Source organism: Chrysemys picta, chromosome 1 (genome assembly GCF_011386835.1).
Source record: "Chrysemys picta bellii isolate R12L10 chromosome 1, ASM1138683v2, whole genome shotgun sequence".
NCBI lineage: Eukaryota > Metazoa > Chordata > Testudines > Emydidae > Chrysemys > Chrysemys picta.
This window is the reverse complement of record NC_088791.1, coordinates 260,021,684-260,044,783: the sequence shown is the minus strand read 5'-3', so window position 1 is coordinate 260,044,783 and position 23,100 is coordinate 260,021,684. Positions and strand designations below refer to the sequence as shown.

Sequence of the window (23,100 nt, the reverse complement as noted above, 5' to 3'; positions counted from 1 at the left end):
ACTTTCAATGTAGACAATGCTTTATACCCTGTGTAACCTCATTGACTTTCAATGGGGAATTTGGTCCCATTTGACTTGACCAGATTAGATTTCCCCAAGTTTTTGAAAGGAGAGCAAGTTTATCATTGATATTCTCACTTAACAAAGTGTTACAGCTAAATATCTACCTAGTCTGGTGACATTTAAATTGAAAAGTGCTATTGTCCAAATACAGATCTAAACAGTACCCTTAGTGTTATCTCCTTTTGTGCCCAGTCCAGCATCCACTGAAGTGAGAGATGGCCACTGACTTCAGCTGGAGTTGGAACAGGATTCTCAATGGATTGGGGCATAAGGTTTTGTTTCAGAACTATGATCCTTTATCCATGCTTTGAAAAGTCTCAAACCAAGTAGTGAAAGTTTCCCAGAAAGATTTAAATGCTATAATTTTTTGAAAATAGTATTACAAAAAGGCTGATGTTCTGAACAAAATTCTCATAATGTGTATGATTTGATGTTTTCCAGTCTGTGTGTCACTCACTTTTGATTACTCAATTAATGTAAATATACAACAAAGTAACTCACTATTTTCATAGGCAGTATACCATAAATCTAGCCTCCTTTGAATTTTTTTTTGCAAGCAATGCCAAAAAAGTTACAAACAATTAATAATACCTCCCTGTCTTTCATGGTAGCGTTTTCTTGTGTTTCATGTGACTATTCAATACTAGATTAATGCTTTTGAAAGAACTCTGTCTTTGAGATTTCATTCTTAAAATACTGTACTGTCAAATCATTGACCATTAAACCATCACAGCAAAGACCAAAGATGGAGCTTCCTAGACTCTAAAAAGTGAAGTGACAAACAAAACTGGTATCATCAGAAGAATCAGTCTTTGACAGCATATTCTCAGAAGAAAACAAATTATTCAAATTATTTCAGTCATATACTACAATGTCATATAGTTTAAGTCAGACTTGAGCACCTACCATTTGGGGACAGATTTTTAAGACATCTCAGCTCCCCTTCAGAAACCTAAATGAAGTGACCAGATTTTCCAGAGTACTTAGCACCCAGCAGCTCCCATTATGTGGCCTAAAAATGCAGTTCTACAAATCTGGCCCGTTATCATTAACTTAACCTGTTTTGATACATCCAATCATTTCATTAAAGCAGAGGCAGTTATTACTTAATGGCAGAACATAGACATTTGGGGAAGAGCGTTATATGTTATCAAATTCATAATAGCTGCATCCTAATGGCATTTGATAAATAATAAATCAAAGTAAGACCTGCAAATGTGAAAATGAAATATCAAAAAGTAAAGTTGGCATGTATTTAGCTTAAAACTGATCAAAATACACTTATGATGTCAGACTTAACATGTGTACTCAGCTTTCACTGCTGGGTCTTCTTGGTTTCTTCTGAAATGTATTATCTAAGAATTCTCATTTACAAGAGACTGCTTATAATGACACTTTATCTTCTCTGTGGTTAGCTGCTTCGTATAACCTGCTATGTTATTTTTTTTCTGTTCCCTGAATCTGTTTTCCTCTTGCTTCCCAGAGGACTATCTGGAGGACAATGCAACATGGTGTAAGCTTTGGTATTCTTATTCTTCACTTTCATACCCATTTGTCTTGTAAAATATTGCCAAACTACTACTTCTAGTTTCATCTCTACCATTTTTCTTTTTTTATCTGTAGACTAAAACCAAGCCGTGTCTTTCATAATTTTAAATAGGCTAATTGAATTCTGAGTCGTGCTTAGAGTTTATAGTTCTTTTCCACACCATTCATCTGTTCTGAAGGTGGTTTCTGATCTCAGTGAAGAAGTGTTATCTATCAATGACAGCAAACAGGACAAGATGTCAGGACTCCTGGCGTTCTAGTCCTGGATAGACCATAGTCTTCCTATGTGCCCTTAAACAAGCCACTTAGCCTCTCTATTTGATTTGCCCATCTGTACAATGGGTTTAATAATTTTTACTATTTCACAGAGGTGATCAATGTTTGTGAAGTGCTTTGAGACCCTTGGATAAAAAGCAAAGGCTGTTCTCAGCAGAGGGCCTTAAGTCATCAAATTCAAGCTGGAACTCCAGCTGAGACTGAGTCTTACTACCTAAAGGGAGAAATGACAGATTTCTTTCTTTCAGAAAGACTTCTCTTAAGAACCTCCACATTGCAATGAGGCCCTGGCTGTAGGATGTAAGAAATACACTCCACATATTTGATTCTTCTTGAGTAAACTGCTTTACATGCAGGGAAGCGATGGGGGCTTACACCTCTTGCACAAGAGAGAGTGGGTGTATTATTATGTACGTAAATCTATGCATCTAAGAAGACATCTGCAGCTTCAGATGACAGTTTGAGCTGGAGGGTGATTAGACTAGCAAGATTCTGCTGTATATGCTGCTTTATTAAAGTCAAACTTCCTTAGAATCATAGAATATCAGGGTTGGAAGGGACCTTAGGAGATCATCTAGTCCAACCCCCTCTTCAAAGCAGGACCAATCCCCAACTAAATCCCCAAATGGCCCCCTCAAGGATTGAACTCACAACCCTGGGTTTAGCAGGCCAATGCTCAAACAACTGAGCTATCCCTCCCTCATATACTGTACATAATGACATACCCATTCTATGGGGATGGGCATCTGAGAAATTGACCACAAAGTTATGGGTGTGATTTACATTCAGATACAGTATTGTAGCTGCATAGACAAGTGCATGACCATGCGCCCAGACTAAAAAAGAGAGGGTCTTTCATGCTATTTGCCATTAGAATAGGAGTGCATTGTCTCTTGCTTGTAGGAGAACCTTCCTTTAGTCTGCTGCCTGCTTTCATTCACATAGCAAACAAAAACTATTTCAGTGAGCAAAAATCTTTCTGTACAGTGCTACATTCAGGCTTATTATTGTCAGGTTCTGCTACTTAAATTAATTTATTCTTATAATACTAAAGAACCAAGAGCAGCCTAAACACCATAAAAAAAAAGAGAAATCTGTTTTCAACTACTTCCTTCCCAACATTTCCAGAATTACATGAAACAGAAAATATAATTCAAGTAACTAATCTGTGTTGCTTTTTAGCCAAAAAGAGCGAAAATTAAAAGGACCATTTACTTTGAACATGTTGATTTGAGCCTCTTAGCGAATCCTCTGGTGCACTTGTGAAACACATAGACCACAGTTTCAGTTTTGTTGGACTCCACTTAGTCCAAAGTCTGGGAATCTTAAATATATGCAGAGTTACAGCACAGTACGCGTGAGATAGGATGTGTACTCTGAACATTTTATTTCCTAAGAGACCCTAGAAGATAATCCAGCAGAAATAAATCTTAAAGGGTTTAAAAATAAAATCTAGTATCTCAAACAGTGCAGGACAGATATAATTTTTCCAGAACCTTTTCATATGTAGCTCGCGGGAATGGATAAGAGCACCAAGCACATAAAAGACTTGGTAACTCAGGAGGTACTAATCACAATTCTAAGCCAGAAGGTTCTGGGCTCCAATACTTGTAATAGTAGCCAGATGACCTCCACATGCAATATCCTCTCACCACTAAAGTGCTATGCTGTTGGAGGTGCTGTTTCTGTGTGCATGATGTTAAGCAGCAGATGTGCACTTTGTGGATATAATCAAAGCTAAGATTTATTTCTCCTCCATAACCAGATTCCATTTACCACCCTGGAGTCTGTTTTGTTATTAGCTGGCTGTGTAAGGTGTATATCATGAAAACAAATATTTGGAAATATGTGATGGGGTCATTTGGTGTTAAAGCTAAGATTTGTTTGTTTCTCCTAAAATAGATGCTTCTTCAGTGGGTTTTTTTTTAAGTTTCCCTGTCACAGCAGTATCATAATAGGCTTAAGTCTACTATCATTTTCCCCTCATATTTAATACCAATTTCAGGTGGCAAAGGCAGGTGAATGGTAGCAGCTGACAAAATCCTCCCAGGAGACCTGGCAGCATTCCTTTTTAAGAAAAAAAAATGGTAATAATATTCCATAGCCCCACTGAAGGATTCTGCATGATGCTAAATTTGATGCATTGCATTTCTAAAGCATGAGAGACAGTTACTAAGAAACTGCTTTATTACAGCCTATGCCCCTGTCTGTAGGTGAAACTGGTCTGTCTACTGCTCAGATCCTGTTTAGCATGAACAATACAAAACTGTCCTTCAACCATAATAACAAACAAGTTCTCCACTTTAATTAGTTCTCTAAGAGAAATGAGTAAGGCTGGGTTTGCTTGCAGAGTGTACTGTGGCTGAACAATTATGTGCTGACAAACTCCCTCAGTGAAAGCAGCTCTTGTTGGAACCTCTTCTAAATATGAGCTTGCTAGGGGTGGTTGAATTTCCTTTATCGGTTGGGTGTAAAGACCCACTGAGAGGCATCATCTCATTTTCAGAAATATCTTAGGGATATAAACAATAAAATATAAACAAGCTACAAAGAAGACAAGAAATATGAAACCTTGCAAGTTGCCAGCTGTGTTCACTCTTGGTTAGTAGACTTCGCCACACACAGCGTGTGTGATAATAGAACACTACTCAGACTTCAATTTCATTCCATTTAGGTATGATATGGTTGATGAGCCTGGTTGTGGATATTACAGAAATTCATATAAGGCTATATTTTGCTTCCAGCTGCACTGTGTCAACCCAAAGTAACTCCATTTCAGACTTTGGAGTTACTCTGCACTTACCTAGTGTAACTAAAGCAAACTTTAGCTTTTTATGCTTCTTTATGTATGGGCAATTTCTAATGGCACTTGTCACCATAGTATCCAAATGCCTAAAATGATAGTTTGTCTCCAACAAAATCATGTTACTCCTGGGAATGAAGGAACCATTAGTCTAATTCAGTAGTCCTAGAAACCTAGATTAAAGTCCTATTCCTTGTCCCTTCTGTTTCAGCTTCTACTAAGTAAAGGGTAGGGTCCCCCCCCCCCCCCCCCCCCAACATACAGCCTTTGAATGAATAAGCTAAACAGGAAAAACATCAATATTGGTCTTTCAGCACAGGGAAGGGTCACATTTCATTCCATGTGTGTGTATTAATCTTTGCATGCAGGAGGAAAGGTGAATTATTAATGTTCACGTTAATGCTATAGAAAGCTTGTGGCTACACCAAACACCCTGTGGACCTTAGCGCTTTTACACTTTGTTAAGGAAATGAATATGGTTTAAAAGCTGATAGTATTGAGGGTGTCCCCATTATACAGTTTTTAAACCATGCCACTTTACATGCTCATAAGTAATATAAAACATAGTTGTGACTGTCATGGTACACGAGCTGCCTGAAAACAGTTGTGCTAAAATGGTTCCTGGTTGGTTACTATCAGTATGACAAACTGAAAGTGATATTACCAAGGCCTTTTCTTCATAGTCAAAAATGGGACCAGTGATTTACCATCTTGTCCCAGTTTCAGGATTAACTGCATTTTTGACTCCTCCTGGTCCTCATTAAGGGTATCCACTTAAGGTTTCAGACTCCCTGCAATCACTTCTCTTGGGTGGAGAACCACATCTCTCTCTCCCTCCAGACTCTGCACTCCACTGTGATTTCCCCAGAAGGTCTGACTGTGGTCTAACACGTGTGTTATCCTCTCTCCAGTGGCTACGACAGTATACACCAGTTACCAATAACCCTTCACATAGCAAAATACATTTATTCTTAGGTTAAAAACATTACAGAAAAAAAATACCAAAACCAATCACCGTTTCCTATATGGATGCCAAAAGCTTACCAGTGGTCACCCATCAGTCTTAGGAGATCCTGGTAAGTCCAACCCTTCCGTAAGTGTCAGGGTCCCCCATGGGACAGAAGGTCCTATCTGTTCCCTGAATCAAAAGAAGGCCCCATCTCCTTTTAAACTCAGCCTCTTTATATCGAAAGCCTTTCTCTGTTGGTCTCAGAAAACCCAGTTTGAACCAGTAGATGCAAGTCTCCTCAGGTGTGGTACCTCTCTCGAGATGCTGACAATCTGATTCACCTTAATCACTTTCCACTTTTTTTTGGTTCCTGGAGGAGCTGTGGTAACCTTTCCCCACCCCCACGGTTGCATGCAATATCTGGCCTAAAGTGATACATAAATCATTCATAAACTTAATACAATATGGTCCCCAAAGATAGTAAATGCAGTTGCAATATCTGTCACTCTCTTGTTGAAACATACCAGAAAATTACATACTGGTTAATTACAAGGGCCCATTTTTGCCAGTGTTGATGCATCCTGTGTGAAATCAAGTACAAGTTAGCTGAGTACAGGCTTGATTGCAAACAGTGAAATTAAAGTTTGGGTGACCTCTGACCTTACTGCAAACAGAGATGCTACACTTGCAAAAACAAAATATGACTTAAACTACGCTTTTGAGATTAATTCTCTTAAGCCATTTTCAGCTGTTTCACTTTTACTAGACGATGGCAAACAGATGTATTGAGTAGTTCATAATAGAAATGTGCTGCACTGGACTCCGCTTATAACCGACATAGTTATAACAGGAAGTCAGTTACAGCAGACAAAAACTGATTTCCCAAGCCAAACATAGTACGTTTAATACATTTTTATTTGGTTGTAATGGACAGAAATTGGTACTTTATGGACTTTTATAGGTATTACTAGTGCCTAGAGGGGAGGTAAAATACAGGAACTAAAAAGATTTACCTTCACACAAATACTGTCCCCTTTGTGAACTTTCCTTTGTCAAACAAATACTGGGGAAGATAAATGTTTTACGTGTTTAAAGATAACCTGTATTTCCTTCCTGACTCCTCCTCCTCTTCCCCAACCATATCAATGGAAGCCAACAAAATGGACCATGTCCCTGTCACATTCAACAGCAAAAAATGAAAATTAAAAAGTTCTTTAAAAATTAACGTTCCTTTTTTACAACAGGAATTCAAAATAAATGTATAAAACCAAATTCATATCTAGGTTAGCCTTTGACTTCAGTGGAATTTGATGGTGAGTTAGCGCAGTCATTTTTACTTGCTTCCATTTGTGGTATCATCCCAGATGTGGTGTTATCTCTTGTGATGGATGTATCAGAAAAATAAATGATACATACAGAGCCTGGACATGTTGCCACTGAAAGCAATGGGAGTTTTGCCATTTGATGTAAATGGGAGCAGAACTGAGTCTTTGATGTATAATGAGCTTTTAACAAACTCTGGAATCCATCAGATTCATTTTAAAGCACTGGGAATTTTGCTTTTCCCATAACATTCTTGGACACTCCTAAGTGCAGTCAGTAAACCTCCAGTATAAACACTGTAAAGGAAACCAGATGGAAATGAACTAGCTGAGGTGAAAGCTTTACATTTATGAAGAAGAGTCAGAACAAAAAAATCTCCAGTATACATAATTGTATTACTTCAGTGCGTGCTGCCATCATTTAACTAACAGGCCTCCACCTGAAGACTGATTTCTTCTTGAACCTGTAGCGGGGCGCTCACCCCGCTCCAGCCCTGAAGGGGTTAAAACAGCCTTGGGAAAGGGCTGCCCCAGGGAGCCAATAAGGTAAGCTGATTGGGAAGGCAACCATAGCTGGGGCCAGGCCCCAATCAGGCCACACCTGGCCCTGTTATAAGGGCTCAGGAGAGAGCTGTATCACTCTCTTTCCAGCCTTGGAGGGAGAAGGACCAGGCTGCCTGAGAGCTCAGAGTATGGTGAATGGAGCAGGGCTGGGGGAAGACAGGAAGAGCTGGGGAGCTCCAGCCTGGTAAACCCCCAGGCTGTGGAACTCGCTAAAAGAATCAAAACAGGTACTGGGGTTGCAGAGACAGCAGCCCAGTGATAGGCAGAGGCAGCTGGTCCAACCTTCTTGCCAATGATGAGTGGCCCTGACAGACTGCAGACTGCCCCAGTGAATGGGGGCTAGATGGTGACTGGCAGTAGCCACTGAGGCAAGGTGGGTGAGGGGGCTTGGAGGTTCCCCTGGAAGGGGAGACCCAGAGCATGGGGGTACTGCTGGGAGTCTGGTAAAGGTAAAGGGCACTGGGGTCTGGAAAGGACACAGGGGCTTGAGGCAGGTGAGACACCGGACAGTAGGAGGCGCTCTGTACGCTGGAGAACTAATTTCCAAGACAACCAGCAGGAGGCGGTGAGTCTTCATGCTTTGCTACCGAACCAAAAGATTAATAACTTTAAATGGATACTCTTAGTGTGCTAGAGTCTGAGCAGCAAATGTAATTCCAGGTGCTGGTGTGATGAATATTTTTAAATAACAAGACATGGAGAGTCAGATTTCTTTGTTGCCATTAGAAGAAGTAGCTCATACAGAAAAAAAAAGTGTTTCAGATAAAATAAATGAACCTGGAAGACATTTTCCCCTCTCAGTGACCTCAATATGAAGTTTGCAGGAAAGAAAATAAAATAAGTTTATAATCACAATAATAATATGCAAGTAAACAGCCTCTCACTTCCTTTTTGCAGATATTACAGTGGTGGATGTGACAAACTGAATAGATTGTTTAAATGTCAACTGTACATATTATTATTGTGTATTATTTGTATTGCTGCAGCATCTAGGGATCCCAGACACAAATCAGGGCCCCATTGCGCTAGGCTCTGTACAAAAACAGAACAAAAATATGGCCCCTGACCTGAAGAGCTTAATAAGCTACCCATTTTGGGTGTTCCTTTCCCTCAAGCCAGCAGATATAGTACTCCCTACCAACATTCGTACTATCCAGGCAGTTTTATAATCCTTCCATTGCTCTCCATTAATGGCATGTGTAAGGACAATTTAAATGATTACTTACGTAACCTGATTGCATTTGATCAGGATTTTGAAAGTCTGAGCTACTGATTCCTGTCTGGTTTGGGAGGAGAAGAAGATAAGGAAATTGATGAAGGGCTGGCTATGTCATTTACACACAGACTTGTTTGGGGAGTGATGCAAAGCTGAGCTGCCATAAGGGGAGCAATGGGAGGTATTCTGTTTCAGGGATGTAGAATTCTTCCTGGAGCTCTCGAGTGTGCAAACTCTGGGTCCAGTTTTATACCTCATTGTGCGGTGCACATTACTGGTGTGAAAGGAGGAGAGTGGAGCCATGGCCCTCTCTGCTCTTCCCCAGTGCCCTTGAGGCAATGTACTTCTCAGGTGAAGTAAAAAGGGGGTGATCCTTTTGATCAGTTCTTCCTGGCCCTAAAACAAGGAGCATAAGGGTTGGAAAGGTTCCTTCCTCCGACACCACTCAGTGCTCACCTATGCAAAGGCCTTTGTTACTAGATGGAGACTGATGAAGTAACCTATTTTCCTTGTTGGCCCAGTTCTGCCACCCTTACTCATCGTGAGTAATACTTTACTGGGCAAATAGTCCCCTAAACAGTGTGAGTGAGGCTAGCAGATCTGGCCCTTTAAACATCTTTTCTTCCATTTGCAGCCTCCTTTAAGTTAGATCAGCTCTTAGTCTTCCTTCCTTAACTCAGCACCAGGAGAAGGGTCCGCACTGTGTGCTGTTCAGTCTAATCCTTGTATGGTCATTTCCCAGTATTACTGGTGATCAATAACAGTTAAAATGTATAAGCTTTTCTTCAGCTCTTATTGCACTTCTGAATTTAATTTTACCTGATTTTTAGATTTTATTCCACTCGTGGTCAGTTAGCTGGACTGTTTTCTAAGGTAGAAAGTGAGGCTCATGGTACAGCCAGGAGTAATGACTAACTTCCTACAAAGAGACAAAGGCCTGGACTTCAGATGTTTTACTTATTTCTGAGTTTTAGTAGGTTAGATTGTCTTTAGACAAGGGAAATTTATACCAGTGTCACTAGATCAAGGAACCCCAATGAAGGCACATTGCACAGGTGAGAGTTACCATGGTAACTTACTAGGGTAAGTTAATCAACCTTTGCCTCTTATCAGAAACCAGCTGGAGCAGAAAATCCCAACAATGGAACTTTAAACAGTTCCTAAAAGACAGATTCAAGTTCAACTGGCAGTAAATACTGAAAGGGTGAAAGAGACAGGTGGGTGAAGTTAATATCTTTTATTGGACTTCTATTGATGAGAGAGACAAGCTTTTGAGCTACACAGCGCTCTTCTTCAGGTCTGAGAAAGGTATTAAGAGTGTCACAGCTAAATACAAGGTTTGAACAGATTGTTTAGCATAAGCAGTTAGCACATATTCTAAAGGACCATTCAAGGTGAAGTGGCCTGCAGCCCCATTCTGTGTTCCAACTGTTTATTCTAAACTATCTGTTCATTCTTGTATTTAGCTGGGACGGTCTTATGCCATGTCTATACTTACAAGCTTAAAACGGCACATCTGTACCGATATAGCTGTGCCGTTGTAAGATCACTCGTGTAGCTGGGTTGTGCTGATGGGGGAGAGCTCCCCCGTCAACATAATAAAACCAGCTCAATGAGCGGCAGTAGCTTTGTCAACAGGAGAGTGTCTCCTGCCAACATAGCACTGTGCACATCAGCGCTTATGCCGGTGAAACTTATGTTGTTGCGGGGTGGGGGGGTGTTTTTTCACACCCCTGAGCAACAAAAGATTTGTTGACATATGTGCTAATGTAAACATGGCCTTACTATCTTTCCCAGACCTGAAGAAGAGCTCTGTGTGTCTCTCCAACAGAAGTGGGTCCAATAAAAGATATTACCTCACCCACCTTATCTCTCTAATATCCTGGGGCCAACATGTCTACAACAACACTGCATACTGAAAGGGTGTGTCAGTCATAAATCAGAGCCTAATATATTGGAATAAATTAACTGGGGAGGAAGGTGGGTAGATAAGGCAGAGAGAAGAGATTTTTTTTTATTACCATCATTTAAATGTCTTTCTGATTTAGACAATGTTAGTTAAAATGACATTCTGATATTCCCTATTGTACGCTCTGCTCCTTATATGACTTCCATATCATGTTTGCTGCGGCAAAGCAATTTTTCTGCTCCATTCAGTCATATAGGGTCAACCTAGTCTGAGAAAATCAAATTGTCTTATCTTCCTTTCATACATCATCATTTAGAGTCACCAACCATTCCCGCTCAGGGACCTGCACTCGTTTTCTGTTACAATAGCTGTTTGTTATTGGTTGACAATTTGTGAAGGAGAAAGGACACAACATGATTGTCAATCAGTGAATCTGACACTGACAACGAACTCATTTCATGGACTGCAAGTCACATCAAGAAATGTATACGGAGCCAGACTCTGGCTTTTCCACTGAAGGAACCCTGGAGTGTGAAGCAGAGCAGTAGTGCTCACTTGAGGTGGTCTGAGCTGTTCTGCCTGCACAGGGTAGATGCAGGCCAGCAGTTCAAGGTGTCCAGGAGATAGTGGCTCTTACTGCTACATCTGGAATGAGCAACATGCTTACAAGCAGGTTTGTCAGGAGACAGGACACGCTCCCTGTTTTGCAGACCACACCCCAGTTGGCACAGTGAAGCACAATAGGCCATGCCAGCCAGCCTGCCCCTTTCCCCTCCCAACATTCAGTGGGGTGCTAGCAACGACATTCTGCCTTTCTCCTGTATCGATACACAGGGGAAGGGGAGAGGTTCCCCTGGGTACTCTTCTCCCACCCACCACGCTCACACAGAATTAACCAGCATATAGTCCACAGTGTGTGGGCTGTATAAAATTGTTTAAATAAAATTAACCCCGGTCTTCACCAGGGGAAAAAAATGCTGAATAGCTCCTTAAATGAGCCACTTACATTCAAGGACAGAGAACAATAATAAGCTAATTAGCATGTCCACAGTGAGCTTTTTCCAGTGTTGCTGTAGCCGTGTTGGTCCCAGGATATTACAAAGACCAGGTGGGTGAGGCAATATCTTTTATTGGATCAACATCTATTGGTGAGAGGGACAAGCTTTTGTGTTTGTACAAAGTTATTCTTCAGGTCTGGGGAAATTATTCAGAGTGTTACATGGAACAGGTGGAACAGATTGTTAAGAATAAGGAATTAACACATGATGCAAAAGACCATTCAAGGCGAAGTGGCCCATTAACGCCTCTGTAGTCATAGGCTAAAGGATGGTTAGTGGGTTTCTGTGACATTACCCAGGGTACAATCTGGACTGTTGAACAACAGAGTCCCCTCAATTCACCAACCAGGAGAACCTTTTACTCTGCTTTGCTTTGTGAGCAACCACTCCTGGTCTGCTCACACACAGCCTCCAGCTATACTGTATGAGTGCTTTGCCCTGCCACTCTTAAATTGCACTGCAGAGCAACACTAGCAAACTCCCAGTCCCAGACTTGCCCCCAGAAATGTGTGTCTTGTACTGCCCAGCTCCCTCCTTCTGGACAATACAAGCCCATAGAAAGTCCGTCATTTTTATTAATAGAAAATGATATGAACAAATCCTGTTATCCCAAATGGAGTTCTCCAAACACTTCACTCCAAAGACACTGGTTTAGATAAAACAATAAAGCAAGTGTATTTACTACAGAAAGATAGCAGTGATTATAAGTAATGAGGCATAAAAGTTGTAATTGGTTACAAGAAAATAAAAGTAAAATATCTAATACCTAAGTTAACAAGCTAAGTGAATTCTAAGCAAAAGTCTCTCACCACATGCTTCATCAGTTTTACTGACTGAATCACTTTCCGACAGGATCACTCCCACAGTTCAAAGCTGTCTCTTTTATTCGGGTATTGTGGCTGTGGATAGAGAGAGAGGGAGGAATAATTTGTCACCTATTCTCTTTTCTTAAAGTTATCTATCTCCTTTGAAAATCACCTCCAGCTGAGGTTCAGGAGACAAAGTCTATGTGGATGGGAACCTCAAGCTGTTCTTTTGTAAAGTTGTAGCTTTCTTACTCATCCCCTCTTTCCTGCCAAAGAATGGCTACCTAACCAGGTGATAGTCCATTTGATTTTGTTGACACTTGGCTGAGGCGTCAGTTTGCCTTTTGTCTCTGAGGAACTGGTGTGTGGATACTTTTCTAAACCTGGAACATGACTCAGTAATGTCATATGGTAGAATCTTATAACTGTCCATACAATGTTGCCACACATATTTTACCAGGACAATAATGATAATCAAATTAAGAGTTTTCAAATGATACCTCACAAGGCATATTTTGTACAGAATTTATCAGTCATGTAAAAGGGGTGAACATAGGGCCACAGGTTGTCACAATTATAGATTGTTATAATAAGCTAAAAACCCAATGTCTCTAATCAATCGATGATTTAGAGTTTCTAACGAAATTATTAATTTAAACTCCCAGGCTCATCTTTTGAATGTGTTGTGCAGGTTTCCTTTGAGGATGAAGACTGAGAGGGCAGCTATGCAATGATTACTTTGTGAAAAGTGCTCACCCCACGTGTTTTGGTCTTTTTTTATCGTTTTTTCTATGAGAGTTCATTCAGGAACTTGACTTGTGAAGATACTAAGCAGTCATCCCTGTTCAGTGAGGAGCACTCAACTGCATACTTGTGGAAGTTAAGCATTTGTATGCTAGGTCTTTTAAAGTTCTTTAACTTGGTGGTGGGGAGGAGCAGACAGTTAACATGGCTAAAGCTGCCTTGGAAGGAAGTGTAAGTAACACACTGAATTGACTTTCTAGTACAGGATCCAGAATGCTGGAGGCCATCTATGGGATAGCTTGAGAGAAATCAAAGCATGTTAGAGGACAGGAAACCAAAACATCTGGGGAAATAAAAGAAGGATGAGCAAACAAGTTAGGAAAAAATAAAAACTGACAGAATCCAAAACTTTAATTAAACACAAACATTCTTGAGGTTTGAAAAAGGTTAATCTAACTTCTATTTCTTGCTGTTATTTTTCATATTAGCACCTTTAGAGCCTCAAGTATGATCAAGACTCCATTGTGCTAAACACTGTACAAACACATAGTAATAGACAGCTCTGTGATGGGGTTTTCACACCACACAAGACAAGGCAGGTTAAATGAGGTTAATTAACCTCATAGGCTGCACCTGGGGGAGAGCCAGGCATTGACAGACTGATTGAAGATGGAACCTAGCTGAGAAGGAATAAGTGGGGGTGGTATAAAGCCAGGAAGCTGGAAGCAGAAAAGGTCTGAAGGGGAAGTAGCCTGCAGTCAGTCTGTGGGAGAAAGGAGGTGTGTTTGCGGTGATGGAGTTAAGTAGTCTACAGTTATTCCCTGGAAGGAAGGAGTTTGGGCTGGTAAACCCAGAGAGCGGGGAGCCAGAAGATGTAGGAAGGAATCCAGGGAAAGAGCAAAAAGGTCCGGGAGAAAGCAGACCATTGTTGCTAGACATAGGGTCCCTGGAGTAGAGCATGGGCGTAGGTTCCCCTACCAGCTACTGGGGAAGGGGCACAGACTGGTCAGTGGAACAGACTGCCTGGGACAGTTATGGACTTTATTACCTCAGAAGGGGAGGACTATAGTGACCTGGCCAGAGGGCCAAGCCACAAAGAAAGAGCACCCTGAGTTGAGGAGAGAGGGGGGGGGCAGCAGGGCACAGGAATAAGCAGCAGAAGGGGGCATTTTACCTGGAAGGCACTAATCTGCAGAGCAGCCAGGAGGTGGTGCCCTAGTAGTGAGTGGAATCCTTGACAAGCACCTGCCACAAAAACCTTACAAATAAGTCAGGATATAAACCTGAGTTCCCAGTCCAGGGCTTCAACACAAGGTCACTGTTCCTTTCTAAGGCAGGCAAAGTGTCAGGAATGGGATATGAATCTATATCTCTTGTGTGTGTTTCTCTATTTCCTGGTTTTGGTCAGAAGCAGAGATACTTAAAAAACACAACACAACCCACCCTGTGTGTGAGGCTGTCGTCATGGAAATTTTTGAAAGGCAAGGAAGTAAAGGAAATCTCGTGAGATTGCCAGTCCTATCCTGCAGACACCAGAAGTTTGGATCAACATCTGGTTTGGCGATGGTTATCCAAACTGAACCTCCACATCTTTAGAAATTCATATTTCACCAAAAAAACCCCACAAAATACAGAGTTGGATTTCCCATCTGATTGTCCAAACTGAAACCAATTTACTTGGTAAACATTTTTTTAAATTCTTCTGTGTATCTCTGTTTGAATAACTCCCACTCTCGTGCATTCTGAGACTGATCCTGCACCCATTGAAGTCAATGGTAAAGCTTCTGTTTAATGGTGCAATACCAGTGCCTCTCTCTTTTGACCCAACTTCTTCTGCTTGATACTGCATGAAGTTGTAACCATTTGCTTCTACCTCCATGGGCTGTTGCTATGAATATGGCTGCCAAGTCATAAATTCGGTATCACAAAGAGTACTGAAGAATAAAGTAGATAAGAAAAGAGTCTATAAAAGAGAAAACTGTTGTTTAAATAGAAATACCTTTGATCAGCAAATGAAGCAAGGAGAAAGGAAAAATAAATCAGTTTATGTAAAAGGAGGACATAGTTTAAAGTCATTCCCAGCATGAAAGTCTCCCCTTTGCACAACTGAAACATAAATGAAGTTGGATCAATGACAGACATTGGCTGGACTGTGCTAAAAAGAATACTGTGGAAACTGTGCTAGCTCATCACCACCAATGAGTGTACCTGCTGGCTGCATTCAGAGAGAGGAACTGAAAAAGCATGTAGAACTGGAAGCAAGCTGAGGTAGAAATTAAATAGTCCAAAATGGCTATTAGAGAAGAAGAAATGTAATGGCCAAGACAGTCTGGTTCAACTGGTTGTCTGAATTAAAATGATTATTTATGCAGCCTCAGGAAAACAGAACCCTCATTCCTTCCATAAATTTTTTAAAGTTGTGCTTCAATAATGAAAAATGCAAATAAGCCTCTCTAATGAATTATAGCAATTATCTCTGCTGGGGCAAAGCAGCCTGGATCCTATCATATTCCTCCAAGGAAAAAGCACTGGTGTGTTGTTATGCACCAAGTATCTTGAGAAATTCAACATTTTCTCATTATTATTTCTCTGATGCATGGGACTGCTCAGCTGCTAGCCCGTGGCACTTTTGGATACTACACTCCTTGTACACCCTACCTTCACTGTGGGACTTGCACAGGGAGGCTTATATATATGAGCAAATAGTTTAATGGATAGAATTAGATTATTTCCTGCACTATTGCAAGATAGTAATTTATCTGAGGTTACACATTGACTCTAGCTGTTAAAAAAAAAATCAAACTAGTTTCCTCCTTTTGGAGTACATTTGATTTGTGGGAAAGGCAGCCAATGATTGTGAAAAACAATGAATTTAAAGGCAAAACATTCTTTGACACCTGTCTTGAAATGTAAGCAAAAGCCAAAGAAGTCCTAGTTCTTTTTCTGTTGTGTGTTTATCTATATTTTCTGGGAAATATTGTACAGATACTTTAAGTAACATGAGTTTCCTGCCAAGGCAAAGTGAGAGGCATTGAGATTAAAACCATCTGTGCTCATTACACCAGAGACAGGAAAGGCTCAATGCGCTTTATACAACATCCCCTCTCCCTCACAAAATTAACTGAGAATTAAGGTTGCTGAAGTGCCTTTTCACTCAACGCAAGTAATATAAATTAAGGAGATTTCTGGTTAAAGCGTACTGGAGCTGGGCAAAAATGCAAATTATATTACATGGAAAGTTAATCAATATTTTGGTGCATAAAAGCATCTAGGGTGTGGGTCTACCAAGGGCTATAGCTGAAAACCTCAGAGAGGAGGACAGTCAGTGAACCAAGAAGGTGAACAGAAATAGCTAGAAGATTGGGGAATCCAGTCAAATTTTTTTTTCTGATCTAAATTAAGTTATGATGCATAAGTAGACTGATCTCATGAATAAGCCTTCCTTGTTGAAGTGCAACATTTAAAAAATTGCTTCTATTTAAGATGTTCTGTTAAAAATAACCATGAGTGTGACATTTGTTGCAACTGCAGTTCCTTATCTAGAGGGACCTGAAAACTTATTGGCTTCTTGGAAATTTTTCAGAAAGTGATCATTTTTTAAATATTCCCTCACTAAAAGTTAATTAATATTTTACCTGTATTAAGTGAAAATCTCAATGCATCATTAAGTATGGAATTACTGATGCCATAATATAGCACTTCATATATTATACACTTAATTTATGTTGGAGTCTTATTTATATATGTATATTTTTAAGTTACATCAAGAGCACTTAAGGCATCTGGATGGGTGTGTGCGTAAATCTAAATAAATAAACCCATTATAGGATGAACTTTTCAAACTTGGTTGCCTGAAGTTTGGCACCTAAATAAGTAATCAGCTTGGGTTTGCCTCCTGGGTATAAATAACAAGGGCCTTATTTGACTTTGCATACCAGCTTCCTGTATTCTTCAAACAGTTCTTTTCATCCAGCAAGCCAAAGCTATTATTCTCACTAATAAAGCCAATTGGATTCCAATGATCACCATGATGGGGTGAACCATTATATTTAGGATACCAGTTGCAGATGGTGACCACCCTAATAGTGTTTCCCACCAGGAGTGATGTTCTGCATCTGCAATAGTTTTCAGTACATGAGTGATTTCTGTATTATTGTAAAAAGAACAGGAGTACTTGTGGCACCTTAGAGACTAACAAATTTATTAGAGCATAAGCTTTCGTGGGCTACAGCCCACTTCTTCGGATGCATATAGAATGGAACATATATTAAGGAGATATATATACACACATACAGAGAGCATGAACAGGTGGGAGTTGTCTTACCAACTGTACTTCACTATGTATTTGTTCTTCTGTCTTTGCAATATCTTTTAAATGCTAATGTAACATAGGATGGATTAACAATTTTCTTATTATGGTCATATTCATGCCTAAGGTTACAGGCATGTTTAAACCACAATTGTAACACCTAAGGTTGCAGGTGTTACATTGTGATACGATTGTGGTTTAAACTTCAAGTAGTTTACCATCCATACAGGTAAATAGTATTCAAAATCACAACTTTTAATCTTTGTAATGTTGCAAAAACATCTATTAACTAAATAAGTCATAAAATACAATTCCTTATCTACTATTACCATTGGATAAAGACTTCTAACACAAGCACATCCCCTTCCTCGTATACAACAGCTGACTCTTGTTCAGTGAATATATCAAACATACATTTTTGGGTTCCTTTGTCTTTAACATAGAAACATTCTTTTTTTTCTTGTAAATTTTGATCCTCATACACACATCCTAAAATTACACACTAAAACATGTCAATGGTTTTTCATTGTTGGTTTTCTTTATATGCCCAGGAATGATGGTCAGCGGAATACATAACCAAATTTTTTGTTAACTGGATTCCCAGAGGTACCACTGGACATATATCAACAGTTAGACTGGGGTGTTCAGTTACTACATATGCCAGTAGAACCATTTGATCTTTATTTAGGGTAAAATTTACCAATTTTCACCGTGCCATTAATTGTTTCTTCCCTTCTGTAACATTTTCCCACAACAACTTTTGTTTCCAAAGGCAACTTTTTTTGCCTGACTTCCTGGATTATTTGAATGATCAATGGCCGACTTATTTCCTGGGCCTGGGTACAGGCTAATGCTAAGGACACATTTTCTTGTATTGATTCCATAGTCCCTGCTAAAAGTAACAAATTCTTTTTACCTTACTGTTGCCAAACTGGCGGTATTTTAGAAAATAATTGTTGCCCCATTCCTAATTTTGACAAGGATGCACTGAAGGGCTTTCCCAATTCTTGTATTTTAGCTGTAACATAACTTATTTTATTTGCCATTACCTCTATAATTAGTAGCTTCCAGTACTTCAATTCCTAATCCAGTTCCACCCAAAATAGTTTTCAGTACACCTCTTGGGAGCCTTTTTTTTTTTTTATATATAAAGACTACCTACCCCTCCTGGCTGCCAAGCAAATCCAATAATCTTTAGTAGTTCACATTGAGATAGTGTTAGGGTAGCTATATCTTCACTGGACCTTTACTGTACTGCCCCTCATAGTATAGGGAAGGTGTTGTTTAAAATTGGATGTAAGAAAAGGAAGGCCATTACAACACCCAGGTGCATTTAGCTGGGCTTAAGACTTGTCAATTACTGATTTTTTTTTCCAGTAACCAATGTTTTTACATACCCTTTTTTCCTTAATAATTTCACTTTGTGCTTAAAATTTTTATATCCATTCTTTCATTTCCACCAACACATAAACCTCATGCCCCATGCATATTCTGCCTTTAAATGTGCCTTTACCACCTGTAGATGTTTCCCTGTTAACAGACTGGCATTCCTTGACCTCCACCCTTCTGGAACATTGGTTTCTGTAAATACACTTGAAATGCTTATTAATCCTTTTCTTCCTAATGCAGTATCCTTTTTTAAAAAAAAAACACGATACACAACAATGCTAGCAACAGGACAAACACCACAAGACAAACACAAAACATGAAACACAAAACAATCTTCAACGCAACAGTAGATTCATGGTATGCTGGGTTGCTCTTCAGCTGGCGCCAGCTTTTCCTGATTTTCTAAAAGACAAAAATAACATGTTTCTACCCCTTTTGGGGTGGCAGATTATTGCTTAAAATATCCCTTCCTTTTACAAATATCCTGGCTGATTGCAGGCAAAACAGAGGAATTATCCCCATACTTTCCTGTGTTTTTTGTTCTATAGGCAGGCCAGGTTTCAATGGCTTTCAAGAGTTTAAGGGGAATTATCCCATTGTTCAGTTATTAAATTCATAAGGTGGTGTACCTTAGTTTGCCTTTCTATACAGCAGACCATGTTTGTAATGTTTTTTCTGCTGTGCTAAGCTTTACGTTTATTTACAGGTAATAGCTGGGAAGCATTATTACTATATGACCTTAAAGGTTTTTTCCGAAAACCATGCACACTATACATTGTTACAGGGGTACTTATTTACATTAAATTTATCCCAATGTTTAATATGAACAATAACATTCACATCCAATCTATTAAAAGTATCATGCCTTTTATTTAGACAATTTGTCTTTGAGGCCATGTGTTCAATGTCCTTTTGAAATCTTTGCATAGGCTTTAATTTAATTATATCCTTGAGATTTTGGCGAATTAAAAGGTAGGGGCGTCATGCATATAAGTAGACCCCTTCTGTATTTGTCTTCAGATTTCAGCACTGTGCCTACATGCGCACACACAACATTTTTACTACTTAGGGTTAACCTGCCCCCTCTTATTCTCAGGCTTGACTCCTTTTTCCACCTTCCTTTCTGGAGGGTCATCATTTGAGCCTTTTGTTTGCTGACCAGGTATGACCATTATTTGCAGCTCCTTTGTGCTGCCATTTATGGGCAGTTCTCTTCTTCCTCTATCAGCTAGGTAATTTGCATCAGCACAGATGCTTTTGGGCTTGCTTTTAGATCCAAAGCCATCAGCAGCTCAGAGACTCTGTCTTAAAAGGGACACAATCAACTTCCACCAGAGTTTTGATTACTTTCAACTCCTGCTTCCAAAACACACAGCGATCTGGTAAAAGAAACACAACCTATGGTAACTGGCTGTGTGGGGCTCCAGAAAAACCTAGGCCTGTCCATTCAATCTTGTAAGGAGATTGGCACTAAAGGAGGTAACTGGATGGATAGGGGGCATTACATATCTTTACCTGTGGAGCGTTGATTGTTTAAATTCAGCACCACCCTAAATGGACACAAAGAAATAGGCAGTCTCCTTGTGAGCCAATCATTGCGCAATATTAGCATTGTTTGATTTTCCAACCTCCACTGCTGAACTGCTTCAATCTCAGAGCTGCAGAACACAACAATCTCGTAAAGCTTTAGTGTTTAACAAAAATAAGTACCCGAAAATATCCTGAGTGAATTGATAAATGGGTGTAAATTGGTAAAAACTGAACTCCTTTAATTAAAAAAACCTGATAATTTTTCAATGAAAATCAGTAAAAACTGAAAACGCAGAACACTACTTGTGCTGTTAGCTATTCCAGTCTCTTCATACAGAGGGGCCAGTCTTCTACTGAACTATCATCAAACCAGTATATATTCCCCAAACAGCCAAACATTTTTAACTGTTATCCTCCCCCCTCTTTCTCCTTCCCTCCCCCCCGGGACAGCACAGTTTACTAACAGTCCTAGTGACTGTAGTTTCCATTGTTTTAGTTTCACTGTCAGTAGGTCTCTGCAGTCACTCTGTATTTCACTTATCAGAGGGGTAGCCATGTTAGTCTGGATCTGTAGAAAGCAAGAGAGTCCTGTGGCACCTTATAGACTAAAAGATGTATTGGAGCATAAAGCTTTCGTGGGTGAATACCCACTTCGTCAGACTCTATTTCACTATGTTCCTGGATTAGGATCCCACTTAGGGAGGCCATTTATCTGGATTTAAAGTGGACACTCCTCTTTTGGGGGATTTTTCTCCCATCCGATACTAAGAAAAAAACCAGAGGTGGGACACCAAAATGAAGAGCATGCCCCCACCCCCCCACCCGGTTGGACCTACTCTGCCCTGCTGGGATTGTAGCCTTCCCCGCAGCCATGCTCCTGCAGGGGTCAGGGGTCACCTGTAATAGTACAGGGAATCTCTGCAGTTCCGCCGTCATGGAGTGAGGGAGCGGGGCCGTGCCCGCAGGGTTGCAGAGGGATCCCTATGCTGCCACAGGGCCCATGACACCCAATCTCTGCTGGTGCAAGGCAGGGAAGCTGCACTCCTGCTGACTGTTACCAACGGATTTTTGTTGTTGTTGATTTCAGTGTCAGCTGAATTCAACATTTACCAACATCTGTTGACTCAAATTGAATCCTGCCAAGCCTAACTATGTATCAGACTGAACAAATCAAAAGCTGCTGAAAGTTAAAGCCAGACAAATTCAAATTAAAAATAAGGCACAATTTTTAAACAGTGAGGGTGATTAACCACTGGAAAACACTACCAGTGGATGTGGTGGATTCTCGATCTCTTGATATCAAGACTAGCTGCCTTTCTGGAAGACATGCTTTAGTCAAACTCAAGTTAAAGAGCTCAGTTCATGGGGAACAGGGTGAAATTCTATGCCCTGTGTTTATACAGGAAGCCAGACTAGATGATCCAATGGTCTGTTTTGGCCTTAAAATCTGCGAATTTACAGCCTCCCCCTAGGCAGAAGATGAAAACACACAACACATGGCAGAGGTTAACAATGTTGCTTAATTCACTACTGGAAGGCACTCAGCTACTACGGTGATAAGAATGGTGTAAGAAACTATAAATAATACAATAGAACGATTTAAATTAAAATATAAATTGACTTTCTTTACAAGCAGAAGGAATAAGACCTAAGATGGAGCTTGATAGTCTACTGTTTCTGTAATTTCACAGCAGATCCCAGAGCAACAGTGTAGCATGCTCTTGGCATAACACTGGGCTTAAAAAGTGGTAACCACAATCTACACTAGCTTCAGTTTCCAAGTGAATTCAAGGTGTAGCTCCATGTAGAGCACATTGCAGTAATCCAGTCTGGAGCTGACAAAGGCATTGATAGCTGTGACAACGTTTGCATTGGCAAGAAAAAGTTGCACTCTTCTTGCCAGGCACAGATGGAAAAAACATTCAGTCCATGGCTGTAACCTAGACATCCAGGATCAGCTCAGGATCTAATAATGCATTTAATTGCCCACCTGTGTCAAAAATGGCAGTCAGGCTCCCTCTGTCTGGGTCCTGATAAAACATTTGACCTGGTTCCCCCAATCCACCTATATTACCTGTTTAACATGTTTAAGCAGCAACCATCTAGTCCTCTTCAAAACCCCAAGCATATATGGACACTAGATTATGTTCCATTGCATCAGTTGGATCATACAGGATAGACATGTAAAGCTGAGTGTCCTCACGATTCTGAATACATTCCATCCCTTGTTGCCTAACTAACCCTCCTAGTTCTAGTGGCAGAACCATAACTTGATTGTACACTTCAGTTGTATCTTAACTATACTTATCTCCAGTTAGAGTTGAATTGTATTATAATTCACAAGCCAGAAGGAACATGGTTTAACATTTGCATGCCATGGTGAATTTGTAGGAAATCTATGATTAGGAAACCTCCTCCACCCTACTTCTACCTCCCACCAACTCTTTATTTGTAAGGAGAGCAAATTAGATCTAGAAACCATTGAGATGCAGTATACATGGACCTCATGATCCCTCTGTTATAGCATAGGCGCCGACTCCATGGGTGCTCCGGGGCTGGAGCACCCACAGCTCCCTGCCCTACCCCTCAGCTCACCTCCACCTCCTCTCTGCCT

At 40.3% G+C, this 23,100-nt stretch overlaps 1 protein-coding gene across 2 annotated transcripts in view; it reads left to right on the top strand.

The window, feature by feature from the left end:
* Window positions 1-23,100, top strand: part of GPC6 (glypican 6) — a 1,150,448-nt gene that overhangs the window by 1,072,892 nt on the left and 54,456 nt on the right. Inside the window, exon 7 of one of the 2 annotated variants that reach the window (XM_005305011.5) lies at window positions 1,547-1,576. The exons of the other annotated variant lie outside the window; for it this stretch is intronic. Coding sequence (XP_005305068.1) covers window positions 1,547-1,576 — 30 coding nt within the window. The remainder of the gene's footprint in view (window positions 1-1,546; window positions 1,577-23,100) is intronic. 2 annotated transcript variants of the gene reach the window in all.